Here is a 20,944-nt window from a genome sequence, read left to right as displayed (position 1 = left end):
ATTTGTAATAGTTATATTGTTTGGTAACATTCTGTATTCTATTCTTTTGAGTCCTGGCTGATTTTTCATTTTTTAAAAAATTCTGCATACACTGAGGTTTTTTGTGCTGTAAAGTTTTAACAAATTCTGGGCTGTGGTTGTGGCTCAGTGTTAGAGTGCTTGCCTAGCATGCATGAAGATCTGGGTTCAATCTTCAGCACCACATAAAAATAAAGACATTATGTCCACCTAAAACTAAAAAATAAATATTAGGAAAAAAACTCCCCAGGTAATTCTGTGGTTAAAAAAAGTTTTAACAAATTCAAATAGCATATATCCACTATTACAATATCACACCGAGTAATTTTACTGCTTTGAAAATATCTGTTTCACATATTCTACCACCTCTCTCTCACCTAAATGCCAACTACTCATTTTATTGTTGTTGTTGGCTATCTCTTTTGTTCACTTTTTTCAAAATGCCCTATAATCAGACTTGTACTGTACACAAACTAGCTTTTTTCATTTGTCAACATGCATTTAAATTCTATCTGTGTCTTTGAGTTATTTGACATCACATTTTTTAATCATTGAATTATATTGTTTTGCAAGGTTGTACCACACTTTATCCATTACCTAGTAAAGAACAGCTTCACTTCTTCCAATTTTTTGTCAATGATGAATAAAGCCATAACATTTCAGATTTGTTGGACAGATACCTAAAGCACAATCAGGGCATAAGGGAAGACTATATTTAGCGTTATAAGAAACTGCCACACTGTTTCCAAAACAGCTGTTTCCTTTTCCATTTATATAAGCAATGAATGAAAATTCCTGTTGCTCCACATCACAATAATTAGTATCATCAGGCTTGTGTTTTGCATTTTACCCATTTTAATAGATGTGTATTGGTGTTTAGTTGTAGTTTAAATATAAATTTCTTAATGACAAATAATGTTGACTATCTTTTCAAATGCTTAGTTGCCAAGTATGTCTTTTTTGTTCAGGTGTCTGTTCAAATATTTTGCCCGTATTTTAATTCAATTGTTTGTTTTATTATTGTTTCTCTCACTTAATTTTAATCTATTCCTTTTCAATACTTTTCTTACAATGATGATTATTTGTATAGTTTTTTTTTCTTATACCCATTTTCTCAACAAACATACTGTGATTCTTCCTGATAATAGTGTACCATGGTTAGCTCTAGATCTAGTAAAGGAAAGCAAAATAGAAAACTTGAAGTTTAGAAAAGATCAGAAGGTCGGGGGGAAAAACATTAGCAATGATGAAAGGCACTAGGTAGAATAAAACTAAACACTGATGATATAACGTCTCAATTTCTAAGAACCATTAGGACTAAACAGCTCTGACTCTCTGACCTTATATTATAAACATAGACTTGGTGCTTCTCCCTAAAGTGCACTTTTCGGGTCTTCATGTTTGTCCATAATTCACTAAGGGAATTAAGGACAGTACCAGTGCTTCTGTGGAAAACCCTGAACTGAGAGTCTGCAGGTAAGATAATGTTGAGCATGTGTGTGATTCTTATGGTCTGTGGCTCTTGGACCCTGATTACACAATGTAATCACCTGGGAAGATTTAAATTTACAGACACTTTCTTGGAGATTCTAACTGCTTCAAGGCATCAGGAATTTTAAACTGATAAGCAGCCAAATTTGAGATCCAAAGCCTACAGGCAAACTTTCCAAATTGATAAACTTTCCCATCTTACAAAAATAATTTTTACAGGAATCACTTGGGAAATGGAATCAGAAATGAAAGGAAGCCCATGAAAGTGGTGGCATACTTTGAGTCCCCCCACCCAGTGTTGATGTAAAATAGTCATAATTACATCAGCGCAATATCAAGAAAAATGTGAATTGCTTTTTATATGCATTTTTCATGCTACACTCCAAAATAATTCATTTGAGAGATTTCATAGTTGTCATTTTTAACTAAGAAGTGATTGAAGCAGAATAAAAAATATTCAAAAACTTCTAGTAGCAAAACAAATTATACAACTTTTAATCCAACTACAGAATATATTATTTAAGTTAAATAGATAATATTAGATCAATTTTACATGTAATGTTTGTGTGTTTTCCTGATAATTTTTCAATACATTTTAAAACTGACTAATTTTCATAAAAGTATGTAAATCGTGAGTGGTCTTAAAGTATTTTATTCCATCTGTGGTTCAGCTCATGATCTTAAGGGGAAAACAACTAGCACTGTTTCTATTTCTAATGAATGCATCTTCTGTAATAGCTACAGAATTTCTGAGAAAAGCATTTCATCTGAAGTAGTTAAATGTAAGGTGGGAAAAAATGTTACTATGCTGTCTTGAAACAAGATTGGCTCATCATCTTTCATAGTCCCATCATTCCAGTCTCACATGCTCTAGGCTGGTTGAAGAACCACTGCTTTTATCTGCTTCCACAGTAATCATCGTTCCAGATCCTTTATTACACAACACAAACCAGGAAATTCCACAATATCCTGTCTTAGTATGTTTTATTCTTAGAGATAGACAGAAGAGGGAGAACCCACAAGAAAAGGACAGGTTTTCATTCATGTTAACAAAATCCTTTGTTAGGAAAATTGAACACATTCATAATTAGTCCAATTGCTTTCATTATGAGAATTATTCATGTGTATACTTGTCTTATAGTTTCACTTTCTTTCTTTTCACTGTTTTTTTTTAAACTTTCCTGAAATCCATTGATTTTTTTTTTTTACTTTCCTGAAATCTTTGTGATGATTACTTTGTATTTCCTTTTTATTTTTCTGGTTCTCTATAATTAAATGCACAAATTTAAAGTTCTTCTTTGCTATCAATATTTACAATGAGTTAGGATCTCTATTATTCTGCTAAATGATACAAGAACAAACAAAACTTTGCTTACAGCTTATCTCATGCCACTATCACCTGGGATATCTATTCTAAATATGTACTAACTTTTTGAATCAATATTTTCCTACTTAAAAGATTTGCTATTTTGTTTTATTCTGTGCTTCCCCACCCCCAATATATATATATATATATGACAGCAGAAAGCATTACAATTCATATTACACATATAGAGTGCCATTTTTCATAATCACTGGTTATATACAAAATATATTCACAGCAATTTGTATCTTCATACATGTACTTTGGATAATGATGTCTATCACATTCCATCATCATTTCTAACCACCTGCCCCCTCCCCTCCCCTCCCACCCCTCTGCCCTATCTAGAGTTCCTCTATTCCTCCCATATTCCCTCTCCCAACCCCACTATGAATCAGTCTCCTTATATCAAAGAAAGCATTCAGCATTTGTTTTTGTTTTGTTGTTGTTGTCTTGTTTTGTTTTGGCTAACTTCACTTAGCATTTTCTTCTCCAACTCCATCCATTTACCTGAAAATGCCATGATTTTATTCTCTTTTATTGCTGAGTAATATTCCATTGTATATATATGCCACATTGTTTTTTATCCATGTATCTACTGAAGGGCATCTAGGTTGGTTCCACGGTTTAGCTATTGTGAATTGTGTTGCCATAAACGTTGATATGGTTGTATCCCTGTAGTATACTGTTTTTAAGTCCTTTGGGTATAAACCAAGGAGAGGGATAGCTGAGTCAAATGGTGGCTCCATTCCCAGTTTCCCAAGGAAACTCCATACTTCTTTCCATATGGGCTGTACCAATTTGCAGTCTCACCAGGAATGTATGAGTGTACATTTTCCCCCCGCAACCTCACCAACACTTATTGTTGTTTATCTTCATAATAGCTGCCATTCTGACAGGAGTGAGATGAAATCTTACAGAAGTTTTGATTTGCATTCTTTCTAATTGCTAGAGATGACGAACAATTTTTTTCATATATTTGTTGATTGATTGTATATCCTCTTCTGAGAAGTATCTGTTCAAGTCCTTGGCCCATTTATTGATTGGATTATTTGTTTTTTGTGGTGTTTAGCTTTTTGAGTTCTTTATATACCCTAGAGATTAGTGTTGAGATATGTTTCTGTTATCCCTAATTTTTCTAGTATTTTGAACATGAAGAGATGCTGTATTTTGTCAAATGCTTTCTCTGCATCTATTAAGATGATCATATGATTCTTATCTTTGAGTTTATTGACATGATAAATTACATTTATTAATTTTCATATGTTGAACCAACCTTGCATCCCTGGGATGAATCCCACTTGATCAAGGTGCACTATCTTTTTGATATGATTTTTTTATTCAATTTGCCAGAATTTTATTGAGAATTTTTGCATCTATATTCATTAGAGATATTGGTCTGAAGTTTTCTTTCTTTGAGTGTCTTTGCCTGGTTTTGGAATCAGGGTGATACTGGCCTCATAGAATGAGTTTGGAAGTGCTCTTTTTCTATTTCCTGAAATAAATTGAAGAGTATTGGTATTAGTTCTTCTTTAAATGTCTTGTAGAACTTGGCTGTGGATCCATCTGGTCCTGGGCTTTTCTTGGTTGGTAGACTTCTGATGGCATCTTCTATTTCATAGCTTGATATTGGTCTGTTTAAATTGTGTATATCATCCTGACTCAATTTGGGTAAGTCATATGACTTAAGAAATTTGTCAATTTCAGTATCTTCTATTTTATTGGAGTGCAAGTTTTCAAAATAATTTCTAATTATCCTCTGTATTTCTGTACTGTCTGTTGTGATATTACCTTTTTCATCACGTATGTTAGTAATTTGAGTTTTCTGTCTCCTTCTCTTTGTTAGCATAGCTAAGGGTCTGCCAATTTTATTTATTTTTTCAAAGAACCAACTTTTTGTTTTGTCAATTTTTTCAATTCTTTCTTTTGTTTCCATTTTATTGATTTCACCTCAAATTTTAATTATTTCCTGCCTTTTACTACTTTTGGTGTTGATTTGTTCTTCTTTTTCTAGGGGTTTGAGATGTAATGTTAGGTCATTTATTTGCTGACTTTTTCTTCTTTGAAGGAATGAACTCCATGCAATGAACTTTCTTCTTAGTACTGCTTTCGTAGTGTCTCAGAGATTTCGAAATTTTTTGTGGATGTTCTCATTTACCTCTAAGAATGTCCTCATTGATGTCTTTTGCAACTCATTGTTCATTCAGTAGCATATTGTTTAGTCTCCAGGTGTTGGAGTAATTTTTATTTTTTATTTTGTCATTGATTTCTAATTTCATTCCATTATGATCTGATAAAATATGGGGTAGTTATCTCTACTCTTTTGTACTTGCTAAGAGTTGCTTTGTGGCATATTATATGGTCTATTTTAGAGAAGGATCCATGTGCTGCTGAGAAGAAAGTTATTTGCTTGTTAAAGAATGAATTATTCTATATATGTCAGTTAAGTCTAAGTTATTGATTATATTATTGAGTTCTATAGTTTTTTTTATTCAACTTTTGTTTGGGAGATCTATCCAGTGGAGAAAGAGGTGTGTTAAAGTCACCCAAGATTGTTGTGCTGTTTTCAATTTGACTCTTAAACTTGAGGAGGATTTGTTTGATGAACACTGATGCTCCATTGTTTGGGGTATATGTATTTATAGTTGATATGTCTTGTTGGTGTATCATTCTCTTGAGCAGTAGGAAATGACCTTCTTTATCCCTTTTGATTAACTTTAGTTTGAAGTCTACTTTATTTGATACAAGGGTGGAAACCCCTGCTTTCTTCCACAGTCCATGAGAGTGGTATGATTTTTTTTTCAACCTTTCACCTTCAGTCTGTGTATGTCTTTTCCTATCAGATGAGTCTCCTGGAGGCAGCATATTGTTGGGTATTTAAAAAAAAAAATCTAATCTGCTAGCCTATGTCTTTCAATTGCTGAGTTTAGGCCATTAACATTCAGGGTTATTATTGAGACATGATTTGCATTCCCAGCCATATTTGTTTATTTTTGTTATTTAACTTGACTTGTTTTCTCCTTTGATTAGTTTTTCCTTTAGGGTAATACCTCCCTCTGCTAATTTTCATTGTTTTTTTTTTGTTGTTTTGTTTTGTTTTGTTTCCTCTTCATGGAAACAAAAACATATTTTGCCGAAGATGTTTTGTAGTGCCAATTTTTTAGCTGTAAATTTTTTTAACTTTTGTTTATCATGGAAGGTTTTTATTTCATCATTGAATCTAAAGCTGAATTTTGCTGGATACAAGATTCTTGCTTGGCATCCATTTTCTTTCAGAGCTTGATGTATGTTGTTCCAGGATCTTCTAGCTGTCTGTGTTGAAAAGTCTGCCATTATCCTAATTGGTTTCCCCCTATATGTAATCTGGTTCCTTTCTCTCGTGGCTTTTAATATTGTTTCCTTATTCTGTATGTTGAGTATTTTCATTATAATGTGCTGCCGCAGTCTGGCTGGGCACAATCAGGAGCCACTTGTCAAAAGAAACTAACTTTATTTTTAGAACCACACACGCCAAACAAAACAGCTCCTCAGGAAAAACCCTCAGAGCCCCAACTGCCACCACCGGCTTCCCACAAGCCTCTCCCTCAACCACAAGCCTCACCACCTCCCCCCATCCTCCTGCTCTTGAGGCTGATTGGCTGGGTCGCGTGGGTGGAGCCAAAAAAGTCCCCCAATGAGCAGCTCCGTGGTCTGAAAGGGCAGGGAAACAGCCCAATGAGCATCACCGCAGAGGAGCCAATCAGCTAGATGTTGCTGGGGCCGCTGTGAGCCAATCATCAGCTGGCAGCTGGAAGTTTGCTGGCAGCTGGAAGTTTGCTGGGGCCCCTTTGGCTGTGGCTCTCAACAATGTGCCTCGGTGTGGATCTATTGTGATTTTGAACATTTGGCATCCAATTCATTCTTCATGTCTGAAAATTTTCTGATATTATTTCACTGAATAGATTGTTCATTCCTTTGGTTTGGAACTCTATGCCTTCCTCTAGCCCCGAAACTCTTAAATTTGGTCTTTGCATGCTATCTCTTATTTCTTGAATGTTCTGCTCATGGTTTATTACCATTTTCACTGTGTGGTCTACATTCTTTTCAATATTATATATATGTCTTCATTGTCTGATGTCCATACTTCCAATGGTCTACTCTGTTGGTGATGCTTTCAATTGAACTTTTAATTTGGTTTATTGTTTCTTTCATTTCAAGGATTTCTGGGTTTGTTTTTTTTTTTAGAACCACTATCTATCTCCCTATTGAAGTAATCTTGTGTAATCTTTTGCTTCCTGTATTTGTTTATGTAGCTCTTTGTTGAAATGATCTTTTGCTGCCTGTATTTGCTCTCTTATATCATCCTTTAATTCACAGAACATTTTAATCATGTATATTCTGAACTCCTTCTCTGTCATTTCTTCTGCTGTGCTGGCCATGGAGTCTAATAATGTGGTATCTTGATTTTTTTGGGCCCTTTTCTCCCTTGTCTTTTCATGTTTTTTGTGTGTCTTCCCTTCTAGCATTATGGGTCCAAGGTGTTATTGTTTTTACCCTGTAGGCTTATAGTGCTCCTGTAGGGTTCAAATACCTCTCCTTTGGGAGGAAGGACAATGTTAACAGATCCCAATATCAACAATATAACACCTATAAACAATTCATTATTATTAAGACATTTATAGTTTGGTCACAATGTATACCAATGTTGAATTCAATTATTATCTATAATGAATCATTAGGTTTATAAAAGGGTTTACAGTTTCTGATGGTGAACGATGAACAGGGGGTGAGGCATAGGATGATATGCTGAAGAGGCAGGATGTGAGGATATAGAGTTAATATATCTTAGGAAGAGTGAAAGAGAAATCTAATGAAGAAGGCTATTAGCAGGAGAATAATCAGGAAGTAATTTTGGGTGGACAAGTACGTGGGAAGACAGTAGAGTACATAAAACAAACATACATGTGTGTTCAGAAAAATAAAGGATATTAAAATATTAAAAATTGGTGGTGAAAAAGACAAAAAATAAAATAATATACAACACAGCTCTAATATATTATTCAGACACCCCAGTCATCAAAATTGTAATTCATTAAAAGTACTTGATTTCACATATGTTAGGGAGGTAAGGGTGGGAGGATAGAGGGGGAGAAGAAAAAGAGAAAAAAGAAAAACAAATTCTCAAATGAAGAAACCAGAATTGTTTATTGTTTTGGAGATCAGTTTATTTTTTGCTTCCCTTCTCATCCAATAGGTGGGGTTGTCTGTTGTTAGCTGGTACCTCCACCCTCAGGATAATGAAGGTAACCAGGATGGGAAGGCTGGTCCTGGTGCAGGGTGCTTGGAAGTGATGTGTGGCACCCACCAGTCCCTGCAGATATACTGCACCTCAAAGGTCTCTTTTTGGGTCTGCTCATATGACTTGAGCACCTGGTCCTGTCTCAGTATCTTCCCTGAAGATTTCCCAGTTCCTGGTCTCTTTGTTAGTCTCCAAACCTTTTCATTGTCTCCCTCTCCCTTAGCTGTTCCCAATTAAGGGACCTCTCTCCGCAGGGCTCCCATGGGCAGCACCCTGGCCTGCGCACCCCATCCCATTGAAAGATGTTTTTTGTTGGGCAGCTACTGTGCCTGGTTACCGCTGCTGGGGAGGGAGGGGAGTTGGAAACCAAGCATCTGGCCAGCTGGAGTTCCAATCTGGGAGCTTCCCCCACCAAATATGGTGAGGAAGATGACCCAAGATGGAGGCGGTCTGCTTCCACCACTGGGGTGTCGGGTGGGGTGGGGGGAGTCGGCTGACGGTATTGTGCAGTGTGTTCAGAGATGAACTCTGTGATGTTCAGTACTGCAGCTTTTGTCTGACTTCAGAACCTGTGAGAAGTCCCCTGGTGTGGGCAGGTTACCATGTAGGGGATTATGGCTGTAGCTGCTAAGTCGAATCACAAGATGGAGGTGACCAGGGGAGCCTCTGTTGGTAGATGGGGGTCCACAGGGGAGTGGTGGCTGGAGTTCCTGTGGGTAGGTAGCAACTCAGTATCCTGCATGGGAGCAGAGCAGCGTCTGGGAGTTCTGCAGTAGTGATGATGCAGTAATTCTGCTGAGGCTCTTGGGAGCCCTGTGTGGGCTTGTAGTCAGGAGTTGCATGACAGGAGTTAGGAGTCTTGCTCTAACGCTGAGGCCCAGAGCCCTGAGTAGGGGCACAGCCTTGGTGATTTATGCATGAGAGCAGCTATGTAGGGGTCCTCTCTCACTCTCAGAGAAGCAGTATTCCCACTAGTTGAGACCAAGTCACAGAGATATACAGAATTCTGCCTCCCTCTGGCCACCATCTTGGATTCCTCCTTCTGTTCCTTTTGATGTTGCTCCCCCCCCCCATTAATAGACCCCTGTGGTTATATTTTTAAGGTATCTCTGGAAAATCTACAATAATCTCCCCATATCAAGACCCTTAATTTAATCACATATGCCCCCCCTTTTTTTTAACCAAATAAGGTGACATTCAAAGGTCTTGGGATTAGAATATGTGGGGTCATAATTCGTTCTACCACCATGTCCTTAGCCACATGTGCATGGCTTTCTTATAATTTCTTCTTTGAGTAAGAGTTTAGATGGATGATATAGCTCCAATTTCAAAGTCTTTTTTTTTCCAGAATATTGTAGTTTATCTCTCTATCTTCTTTTAGACTATCAGTGTTAGAGATAGTGTCATTCTAAGGAAGAATTAAATTTTGTTGTTACTATAATTATCTTTGGTGAACAATAGTCTTCAAATTCTTCTAGTGGTGCGCTGTGGTCATCTTGTGCCCCAGGAAGGAACTTGAGTGCAAAAACATATTCTCCAGTATTAATGTCCCACTCTCAGCTTAAGTCCCTGCTCACCTCTACCAGAGGGGTCTTCTCCTATGCTCTTGCCTCCCCTTAGTGGAAACCTCCTGTTACTTGTTATTTCCATGTGCTATGCTCACAGTAAAGGGCAAGTGGGATCCAGGATAAGGTTCTTTGTTGTTTTAAGCCCATCTCAGCTTGGAAAGATCCTGTGTACCTGGCCTAGGGGTGGTACTTTCTTGGCATTTGGTACCGTCCTCTTTGTGACAAGCCTAATTCTGCCTTGTATCTGTGATTGGTCTTAAGTAGTGGGCTCCCACCTCTTCTCCAGGGGTTGATGATGCTCGTTAAGTATAGGCATAGGATATTAGATCCCCAATGAATTCCTGCCTCTCTGCCTATGTAAACAAATTTTCTTCTACTTTTCCTCTAATTATAATGGCCATCTAAACTTGCATATGCCCTGGAAATAAAAGGCTTTTCTCCTGCCTGCCGAAGTCTTAAGGCTATTATTTGTTAAAAAGGGAAAAACTAAGGAAGGAGCAGGGTTTCACATACATCTCTACCCCACCCCCCCCCTCTCTCTCTCTCACACACACACACACACACACACACACACACGACAAGCCATCAGTTTCAGCTAGTTTATTTTATAATTGCTTAATAATTTCTACAATATGGATAAGTTCTTTCCATCCTGCATAAAGTCATGTTGAGAAAAATAAGAACCTTTAAATTATTATGGCAGGTTCCCCTATAAAATAAGGTACAAGTAATTTTAGACCATAACGCCATGACACATTTCCTAATTATTTTCATTTTTTATTTGTTTTAATTAATTATGTATGACAGTAGAATGCATTTATGCACTTTGATATACATAGATGGGATATTTTTCTGAGTATACATGTTGCAGAAACATATTGATCATTCAATCAAATATATATATATATATATATATATATATATATATATATATATATATATAATTATAATGTTTGTTTCATTCTACTATCTTTCCTATCCCTACATCCCCCCATCACTTCCTTCTACTTAATCTAACGCTATTCCCTAGTGCCCCCCCTCCGCCTTATTGTGAATTAGCATCTGCATATTAGAGAAAACATTTGGCCTTTGGTTTTGTGGGATTGGCTTATTTCACTTAGCATGATATTCTCCAACTCCAACCATTTACTAGCAAATGCCATAATTTTACTCTTCTTTAAAGTTGAGTAATATTCCATTGAGCATATATACCACATTTTCTTTACCCATTCATCTATTGAGGGACATCTAAGTTGGTTCCATAGTCTAGCTATTGTGAATTGAGCTTCTATAAACACTGATGTGGCTGTGTCACAATAATATGCTGATTTTAAGTCATTTGGGTATAAACCAAGAAGTGGGATAGCTGGGTCAAATGGTGGTTCCATTCCAAATTTTCTGAGGAATCTTCATACTGCTTTCCATAGAGGTTGCACTAATTTGCAGTCCCACCAGCAATGTATGAATGTACCTTTTCTCCCACATCCTCGCCAACATTTATTGTTGCCTATATTCTTGATGGTTGCCATTCTGACAGGAGTGAGATGAAATCTTAGAGTAATTCCGATCTAATTATTTTAATTACAATGAAAATCAACTATGGCAAGAGCAGAGACAGAAGTCATAGGTGGATAGGTGTTCACTAAACACTTCCATTGGATTTACTAGTTTAACATATACTGTACTCACATTAAAAAATCATTTTCAAAAGCATTTCCATTATATTAGTAGAAACAAATTAATTTAGACACTTAGTAAAACATTAAATTATATGTGTGACCTTTAGCAAGACACTAAACCTGCCTGGACATCTAGTTTCTCAGGTCCCCATGTATAAATTATGAGGGCTACTTAAATCATAACTCAAGCTCTCTTCCAGTGGTATTACTTGGGTTAAAGACAGCCACTGGAATAAAAGGTCAATTTACAGCTTGGTAGGTGTGTTGGGGGCGGGAGCTTTTTCTCTTCTCTGTAAATTAAAATGTCTAAACTTAAGTCAAGATCTCCCATTTCCTTCTCAAAAATTCCATAATTTTATATACTTCCCACTGCACGCATCTATATTTTCTTCTAGGATTACAGGTTTCCTCTAAGGAATGTGGATTTTGGATACAGAAGTAACTATTAGAGACTATTTACACTGCAGAGATGAGAGAGAATGGAAAAACATTGCTTAATTTCCCTCCTCTACCTTCCCCCTCCCCAGCCCTGAACTCCCATTTCTTAGCTCCATTCAAGTGAACTGGGATAAATTGCTACCTAGATGTAGCAATTTCACTTCCAACTAGATGTTCCAACAAAGTGGCTGGGGTAGTGACCTCCGCTTATGCTCCTGAGGTCCCATGAGTCTACAGTAAATAAATAATGATGATATTTATAGATTTCAAAACAGATCCAAAGAACATAAAACTACACAGCTTTCAAATTATTTCAAGAATGAATTCCGGGTGAACGGATTTTCAGGTCGAGTTAGAATTAGTTAAGGAGAAAGATGTGCTTGGCTTTGAGGTTTAAAGCATGAAGAGGTACAGGATTGGTCCAAACTGAAATTGCTTCAGCACAGCCTTAAAATATGCTAGATAGAATCAGTTAGAAGGACTCCACACAAGGACAGGAGGTCTAAATTAGGGCACAGAAGGCTTAAGAAGCAGTTACTCAGAAATCACTTTTTAAGATTTTTGAAAATTATGTAAGTATTCAAATCTTGTAAGGTTCTGAGTTTCTATCTTCTCCTGATTTTATTAGTATTATAAATATTTTGTGAGATATATAGAGTGTTGTAACCCTTTGCCCATAATATATTTTGTGAATATGATCCTAAAGTTATTTTTTACCTTTGAGTTTCAATATTTTTGATTCATAAAATCATAATTTTTCTCCTCAACTTATAAGTGTTTCCTACCTTGATCTATGGACTTCAGTGTTATATTTAGACAATCTTCCCCACTTCTGTAAAATTACACATTTTTAACTTTATCATATCGTAAAACATAAATTTTTATGCCTCTAAAACTCAAAGCACTTTATATTAATTATGGTATATGATGTTAGGGGAAGGTCAACAAATAATGTAATTTCATTTATTGAACAAATAATCCTGATCCTTTCCTCATTAGTTTGAAATTTCATCTAAATAATGTACCCTCATGTCCCCATATCTGTCCTCCTGTACCACTGCCTGCTATAAAGCAGGTGATTATAAAATCATTCTGCTCCATTATGTAGGAAGTTCCCTGGCAACAATTTCCTTTACCCATTATTTTCCAACAAGTTTATTTGTACTTCTTACATGCATACTATTTCAGATAATCCTTAGGATATTTTGATACATATTTTTAAAATCTATCCAGGTGTGAGATACATAGTTTAAATCAGTTGTATTTTAGTTTTCATTTGAGAAAGCAAAATTTTAAAAAGTAAAATGGAAACGAGTTTCTTTTTGCAAATCTGAAAGCCTTTAGTGGGCTTGTTCACTTGTTCATGAGTTAATCTATTTATATAATAGTTCCAGTCTGAAGTATTTGCCAATTCGGATTCAAATGACCTTAAATGTTTGTATCCAAACTTAACTATTTACCATTTCCTGATAATCAAAATGTCTAATAATGTGTTGTTGATAGATGTTTTAATGTAATTGCTTTTGCAAAGCAATTATGTCACCAGTGTTCTTATTTACATGAAATTATATGCCTCTAGTCACTTCATTCTCTTGTGTTCTTTGATGTTTCCACAAGGGCAGCATTCTCAATTCTGATGGAATGAGGTAGCCATTGTACCAATTCGACAGGTACAAATAATGTCTTTATAGAGAAATATGTTCCTATCTGATGCCTTATCTTTTCCTTTGTATTAAACCCCTACCTGTAGTAAAAACCTATTGCTAGTTGTTTAGTATGAATGAATGTATCACACCACTTTTCTTCCTGAGAAAGTAGACAGGGATAAGAAGTAACAGGAAAATAGAGGAACAAAACTCTAAATTCATTTACTTCATAATTTTGCCTGGTGTTAACCTGGTTAATTTGGGCTTAAATCTCACTATTACTCTTATCAACTTTGCAAAAAATAAATTTTAATTAGAGTGTACATTTTTAGCCTTCACTATTCTATAATTAGATATTTTCTTTCTAGATTTTGATGGGAATTTAAAACTTTTACACTTCCCTGGAGCAAGTGTCGTGAGTGAATTATAATAAGCTAAAATCTAGGTGTTCTCCTGTCTTTGAAAATGGAATAATTTTACTTCTTTTCCTTTGCAGTTTCTTCTCTGTGGCATATGTGGGATATTGTGCGCCAAAAAAAAATCAGGACTTGTTGTAAGTTTTTTCCTTGTTTGTACTATGCATTGAAGTGTTTAAAATATAAGAATTCAAAACCAGAAAAGATGACTAGCCAACTTCCATGTACTAAATGTTACGAGCTAGGATAAAAATGAGACTGACAAATCTGACAAATATATCCTGTGACTTTCTTGTTTCAAAGAAAATCATCCAGAGTAGTAGAGACAATGACAAAACACCAGCACAAAAAAGCTTTGATATGCTCTCCTAATACATAAATATGCAAGCATTAATGTCTGCTAGGGATGACAGCCTCCAGTTTTCCACTTAGAGACTCCTGGGCAATCACCTGAAACCTTCCATGAGCTAAAAACAATAAAGCTTGAGTCTTTGGGAAATCTAACTGGTTGAATATGGATCTGGGCCTAAGAATTACTGGCTTTATGAAACTAATTTTACAAAGCAGCAAGACAGCTGTGTTGTTATGGTTACAGACAATTCTTAAAGATTTATTTTATTTTATTACTATAAATGCACATGTAAGTGTTTTCAGATGTTTAATGATTCTATCTTAGGTTCCGGAGTAGGGAACATGCTCCTGGTTGACTCTGACATTGGGCTGGAGGAGAACACCACATGCTGAAATGTAAATCCTCCTCTTGCCTTCCATGTCATTTTATGAAAGTTTGAAGAGAAAGAAAAAGCACGTCTTATTTTATTGAATACAAAAGGAAAAATAATAAACCTTTGCCAAATGGCAAAATCAATGCTGCACAACAACTCTAGGAAGTGGCCTCTGAGCCTGCAGTTCTACAAGGAGAGGCCAGGTATCTGAGCAGGACCAGAAATGTGTAGAATTGCAGCTATCTTCATTTTGCCCCTTTTTCTAATTGTGCCTTTCTCTGTGATAACTTCCATTGTGACAAAAACGATTACATACTCACTGCTGTAGATATGTGAGCTGTAATATTTGAAAATTATATAAAGGGGGATAAAGAAATCTTTGGGAGGAAAAAAGTGTTTTCTTGGGTACATGGAATTGGCACCTATGATTCTCGCATCATTCTTTAGACATGGCCTTCATTCTTCTACACCTTTCCTCTACCAAGGCTCTCTATGGCTGTGTAAGAACAACTTATTGGGAGAAAAAAGCAAGGAAAGACAGAAGGGAAAAACGGATGGAGGGAGGAAGGGAGGAAGAACTTTTTAAAAAGACACTAGTGTCTGTTTCCTGTCTTTCTGAATCTCTTATAAAGTATAAAAGAAAAAAAATCATAAGATCTGAACATTTTTTTCATTGTGCTTGACCCACTCATAGCTGGGCCTTCTGTTGGCACCTAGATGCACTTAGCTAAGATGGCATGTTATCCTGGAAGCTTCCAACAACCCTCACTGGCTAAACTCTAACCTCCCTTTTTTCCTACGCCTAGGGCAACAATTCATATTTTCCTCTTAATATTTATCACACCACCTTGAGGAATTGAGTCTTCTCTTTCACGAGATTTCAAGGAGAATAATTATGAGCTATTCTTGGTAGTGCCAGCTGCCTCACTTGGGATCTCACAGGTGCTAGGTACTCCTTAATGCTGCTAAACTTAACTACCTGTGGAAAGCAAATAATACCTGTTCATGTAAAACTAAATGCTAAAGTAAGTTATAAAGCTGCTTGCTCTGGAGAATTATAGCAAAGGAGGGGGTCAATAAATCCAGGAAGGCATTCTGAAAAGTTAAGACTTGATTTGTGCCTTTCATTGAGGAACACAAGGAATAAGCAAAAACATTTCCAGGAAACTAAAAATATCCTTGAGATGTAAATGAGCAAGCTCCATTAATGGAAAATCTGGGCTGGGGTGTAGATCAGTGATGGACTTGGAGCCTGAGAGGTTGGGTTCCATCCCTAGCCCAGTGGGCGTGGGGGTAGAGTGATTGAATACTATGTTCCAGAGAAGAATGGAAATAAGTTTGGATAATTAAATTAGTATCATATTATCAAATACCAGGAAAGCCCACAGGATAATTTATACCAGATGCAAAAACAAAGTAAAATTATTAAATTTCTTGAAATAGTAAATTAAGTTTCTTAAATATTCAGAAAACATTGCTACAGAAGGCATTGCACTTCATCTTCTGGGATGCTATTTAGATATGAGTAGAGACCCAGATCAAACCAATAGTAAGTTTGAAAGCTAAGCCATAATCAAACAGTATTTTTGGAACACCTATTATTTATATTTCATTGTAGTGCCACCAGAGTAAACAAAAGATTTGTAAGGTAGAGGGGCCAGTTCATGGGAATTCCTTAATCTACCTGTTGAGGAAAAAGATACACAAGCAATAAAAGACTTACTGAAAGTAAAAAGGATTTAACTAAATTCCCTAAGTTCATATACATAGGAGGCACAAATATTTGAAGTGGAAGTAATGAAAATTCAATAGATATTTTGACACTTTGAGAGGACTGACATAGTGAAACTGGATTTAAGATAGAAAATCTAAGTACCTAAATTTGAGTTTATTCTAATCACCATTCATTTTTCCAAAATGTGCATTAGTATGTCTTTCAGTGAACTGCTGGCAAGGCTAATTGAGATGACATCTATTGCTATTCCTAGCATAGTGGCCCACAATAGGTATTAAATAAATGTTGTTTAAATCTGTATCTAGCTGAAAGACAATGCTTACTTCAGAATTCTCAACTGATATATCCTTGATTTCTATTTCTGAGACACTGTGGTGTACTTCCTCTCCAATAAGTCAGACCAAGTAGAATCCCTACTGAAAGGCTAGCTTCTGTCCTCTATTAGTACCTTCCAAAGTCAGCCATCCTGGACGTGCAGTTTTGTGTCTTCAAGTTTAACCCCTCTTTCTTTTCCTTGTTAGATGATCCTCTTCTCAGCCTGCTGTATCTGTGGGCTCATTGGGGGCATCCTGAATTTTCAGTTCCTTCGGGCAGTCACAAAGAAGACCTCTTCCCTGTATCCTCTGCATCTTGCCTCCATGTCCCTGGCGTGCATTGGGATTGGGGGCTGCACCCTGTCTTCCTGGCTCACTTGCCGACTAGCCAGCTATGAGCAGAGAAGGATGTTCTCAGAAAGGGAGCATTCCCTGCATCACTCTCATGAAATGGCTGAGAAAGTGAGTTTTGTACCTTTGCCTCCTACTGCTGTCATGTGATGAAGACTGCAGTCTGCTCTGGGTGAATCAACTTGCAACCCTAGATGACAATATGAGGGGTCATATTTTATAAGTTTGGCCCTATTGGATTAAGTATGGGAATTTTAAAATTATTTTCTCTCTGCAATTTATGGTTACACCTATTTTCAACATAATTTTGTAGCCTGTGTATTCAAAACACATTTCCTAAAATAGCACTTCATAAAATATTGAATACCTTATAAATATGAATTTTTATGTATTATACTGAGGAAAAACACATAAACTCAAAACAGTCTCCATTCAATAGTGCCAGTTTTAGAAATCGCATGAATTCCCTTTTCTATCTAGCTCATCCCTTGTTCTTGTAAGTAGATGCATTTGATTATGTAAATTAGATCATCAAGCATAAAGGGGCTTTTTAAGAAGGCGACAAAATGCTTCATCTATCAGTGCATATTTTACAATCCATATAAAGCTTCATTTAATTCTCATCTTAATTTGATGCATATTTGGATAGCTTTGCCTGTATTTTAAACAATGGTCCTTGCACAATTGTTTCATGAAACCTATTCAAACAGAAAGTTATATTAATTGCATAAAAGAAGAATTAATATAGAGAGCTGTCTGTGTTTCTGCTACATTTTGCACACATTTCTTAATTCAGTTCCTGCTACTGGATCTATTAAGATAAACATCTGTAAAATAAACTCACTAAGATAATGGCCAAATCATATTTTGCTTTGTGTCATGGAAATGAAATTGTACAACCACAGAAAAAAAGAAATAGTGGCAAGAGTTACTGCATTTTTCTTAATAATGTTCCCTTGAAGTTAAATATTTATTTTACAGTTGATATGTTTTCATTTTGTATATGATCCATACAAACAGAAAGAAGATGCTCTTAAATTGTCCCAAGAAAGCAATTTTAGACAGATTTCTGCATATCCTTCAAAAAATAATTAATAGTATAAGTAGCAGGACTGATAATTTAAAGAAATATTCGGTCATTAAAAATAGATCATTATATACTTGGATAGTGAATTTTTTGTGCTCTATTTCTATTCTAGTGTGCTTTCACCTTTTTTGTATGTTTGTGCAATATTTATTGTATAATTGTTATATTTACATTAGAGATTGAGGGCTATTGAAATAACCGACTTGCCCAGCTGCCCGGTGGTGCCCCCGACACCAGAGTTACCTACAAGGTACGCTGATTTCCAGGGAGTTGCCATGTTGTAACGTTGCTGCAGGAAGCACTGCTTCTTTCAGGAAGCCATGATGTCAGCAGATCAGTTTGGACTGATGCTGTAATGTTGTTCCTCAAAGTATCACTTTCATAAGGGCTACTTCGAGGAGTTGACATAAACCTACATGGCAGTGTCTTGCAGCTTGAAAGTTGGTTGAATATTTAAAATATTCAGCCTGCCTTTAAGCATCCAAACACGTTTCTGCTTGGATGATTCATAATTCCTTTTATTCTCTGCTACATCATGATTCTGACTCAATATCATCATTCACAGACCAGTTTTGCTTTCAATAATAGATGAGTCTACAAACTGTATCTCCAGCTTGCCAAAATTGCATGAACGGAGAGCCAAAGTTTGACACTAATATAGCACAAATTCTGAAAAAAAGGTTTTCTGGCAAAATTATCCAATACAACATTTTTCCAATTTATTTTCCATATTTCCAATTGCTGAAAATAAAGTTCTTGATTTATTTTAACAGTATAATTGGAAATACAGAAAATTATATAGTGACCCATTTGCAGAAAGTATGTCCATTTGCAAATATCCACATTTGGCCCTACCCAAATTTCTAATAGAAACATCTTGTTTAACGGGACATTCCTATTTGCAAATAAGTTGATAAGACTCATCCATTTCAAAACTAATTTTTACTGTTATTTCCTATGAATAATTTAACTGTGTCCTTATGGGGTGAATTTAATTAAAACAATTATCTTATTTCATAAAATTTTTAAAAACAACTTTCTTTAAATTTGCAATAAAAGACTGATACTTTAGTTTTTTTATTATTTTAAAGCAGTTTTATTAATGCAAATACTTTTCTGAAAAGGAAAGACAAATAAGATTCTTATTTCTATAAATCCATTAATAAAATTCTTCTACTTCTGGCAGGATGAATAAGAAAAAAATTTTGAATAAATTTTGTTGACTATCATTTTGGGGCATGCTTTCTATTAATCTTGCCATTAATAGTGAATTATTAAATTAAGCCTCAAATCAGATTAATACTAGTACAACAACATGAGTATATTTTCAGACAACTTTCACAATGTGAATCTCTAGCAGATTCTCCAAAGAAATCAAGCACTTTCTCAAAACAGAAACTAGATAGAAATTAAATAATTGAGAAAATAATTTCACTTGAAGGTCTTTTTTATTCCTGCTCTTTTGCAAATAGGCTTGTTTGAATATGGATGTCATCAATCTATTTTTAGATAATTTTGCTGATATATTATTTATAATATGGTGCACTAACCATAATAAAAGTAAGTGGGCCTCACATTTCATCATCTTTTCTTTTGTAAGGAAAGGCTTAATATTTAATAAGATATATGAATTCAAAACAACTAAATTTTTTCTTAAATTAATAAATTCTATAATTACAAATGGAACTTTTTGTGTGATTCTTTACATCTATATTTTTATTGCCTAACTTCTTAGTAATTGGGCCCTTAAAGACATGTTCAGTAATTTCATTGTTCTGCTTTTTGCTGTAAAAGGTGACAGTATCATTTTTTAAAAAATCTTTCCTCCTATAATTTTTGTAGTGATCCATAGTTACGAGTGAATGACTGCTTTGTGGGCCTTTTCAGTTTGTAGTCAAAAGGCTGCATTTTTCTATAGAATGAAGGTAATCCAGGCAGTGTGCTAGTATAACAGAGCAGCCTGTGGGAAAACTTGGGCCCTTGATCATTTTCTTTCTAGGTGAGGTCCTTCCAAAATAAAGTTGAGGGAAAACAAGGAAAGTAGGGAGAGTGAACTGATTTTGTGGGTAGAAGACTTTGGTCTACAAGACTGTCCCTTTAGCATTTTTATGTGCTCCAAAATCCCATAAAATTTTATTTCCTCAAATGGAACAACAATATCAATTCTTGTCCTTCCCCTCAAAAGTTTTTCAATGGCTTGAAATTTCTGTTTTCTACCCTGTTAACCAGATCAATGTCTTACTCTGTAAGTGAATTTTAATTAATTCATGTTATTTTCCTAACAGGAAGTGACAGACAACATGAGCAATGGAGGACCACCACTGATATTTAATGGAAGAGTATAATCAATGTTTTTAGGATGTTCATGAGGCAAGGAGATATCAAGGGACTAGGAGATAAGATTAAAACCATTCTTGCATTTGCTTTTCTTTCTCCTGAGCATCCACTAAAATTATTCTTCATCAATTTTGTCTCACTTACTCTCCAGCCTTTTTTATGCAGTGAAAACCTTTCTAGAAATGCTCAAGTTTGGTCATTTCAACAGACTTTACAGATTGTTTTGAAGAAGAATTTTCAGGAGAAATAAATAAAACAGAAATAAAATTCATATTCTACACAAACATTTGACTAGCATGAGTATTAGATTTGTAATTACATGTTTCATATTGAGCAATTAAAAAGTGCAAATAACAAAAAATAACAATAACTTATTGATGTCTTTGTTTTGAAAGACCATGGCTTCAAGAATGCCACAAATCAAAACCTCAGCAATGCCTTGTTACAAAAACATTGTAATTCTTTTCGATTTGTGAATGAACTATGTTTCATAATTTA

General features: G+C 35.4%; 1 protein-coding gene across 2 annotated transcripts in view; it reads left to right on the top strand.

The window, feature by feature from the left end:
* Window positions 1-20,454, top strand: part of Tmem196 (transmembrane protein 196) — a 61,612-nt gene extending 41,158 nt beyond the window's left edge. For both annotated transcript variants that reach the window (XM_027932636.1, XM_027932635.1), the window contains exons 2-4: window positions 13,978-14,034; window positions 16,879-17,133; window positions 20,395-20,454. In XM_027932636.1, coding sequence (XP_027788437.1) covers window positions 13,978-14,034; window positions 16,879-17,133; window positions 20,395-20,454 — 372 coding nt within the window. The remainder of the gene's footprint in view (window positions 1-13,977; window positions 14,035-16,878; window positions 17,134-20,394) is intronic.
* The last annotated feature ends 490 nt before the right edge of the window (window positions 20,455-20,944 follow it).

The sequence above is a fragment of the Marmota flaviventris genome, chromosome 1, assembly GCF_047511675.1.
Source record: "Marmota flaviventris isolate mMarFla1 chromosome 1, mMarFla1.hap1, whole genome shotgun sequence".
Taxonomy (NCBI): Eukaryota; Metazoa; Chordata; class Mammalia; order Rodentia; family Sciuridae; genus Marmota; species Marmota flaviventris.
The sequence above is the reverse complement of the archived record's forward strand: the minus strand, read 5'-3'. Positions and strand labels throughout refer to the sequence as shown.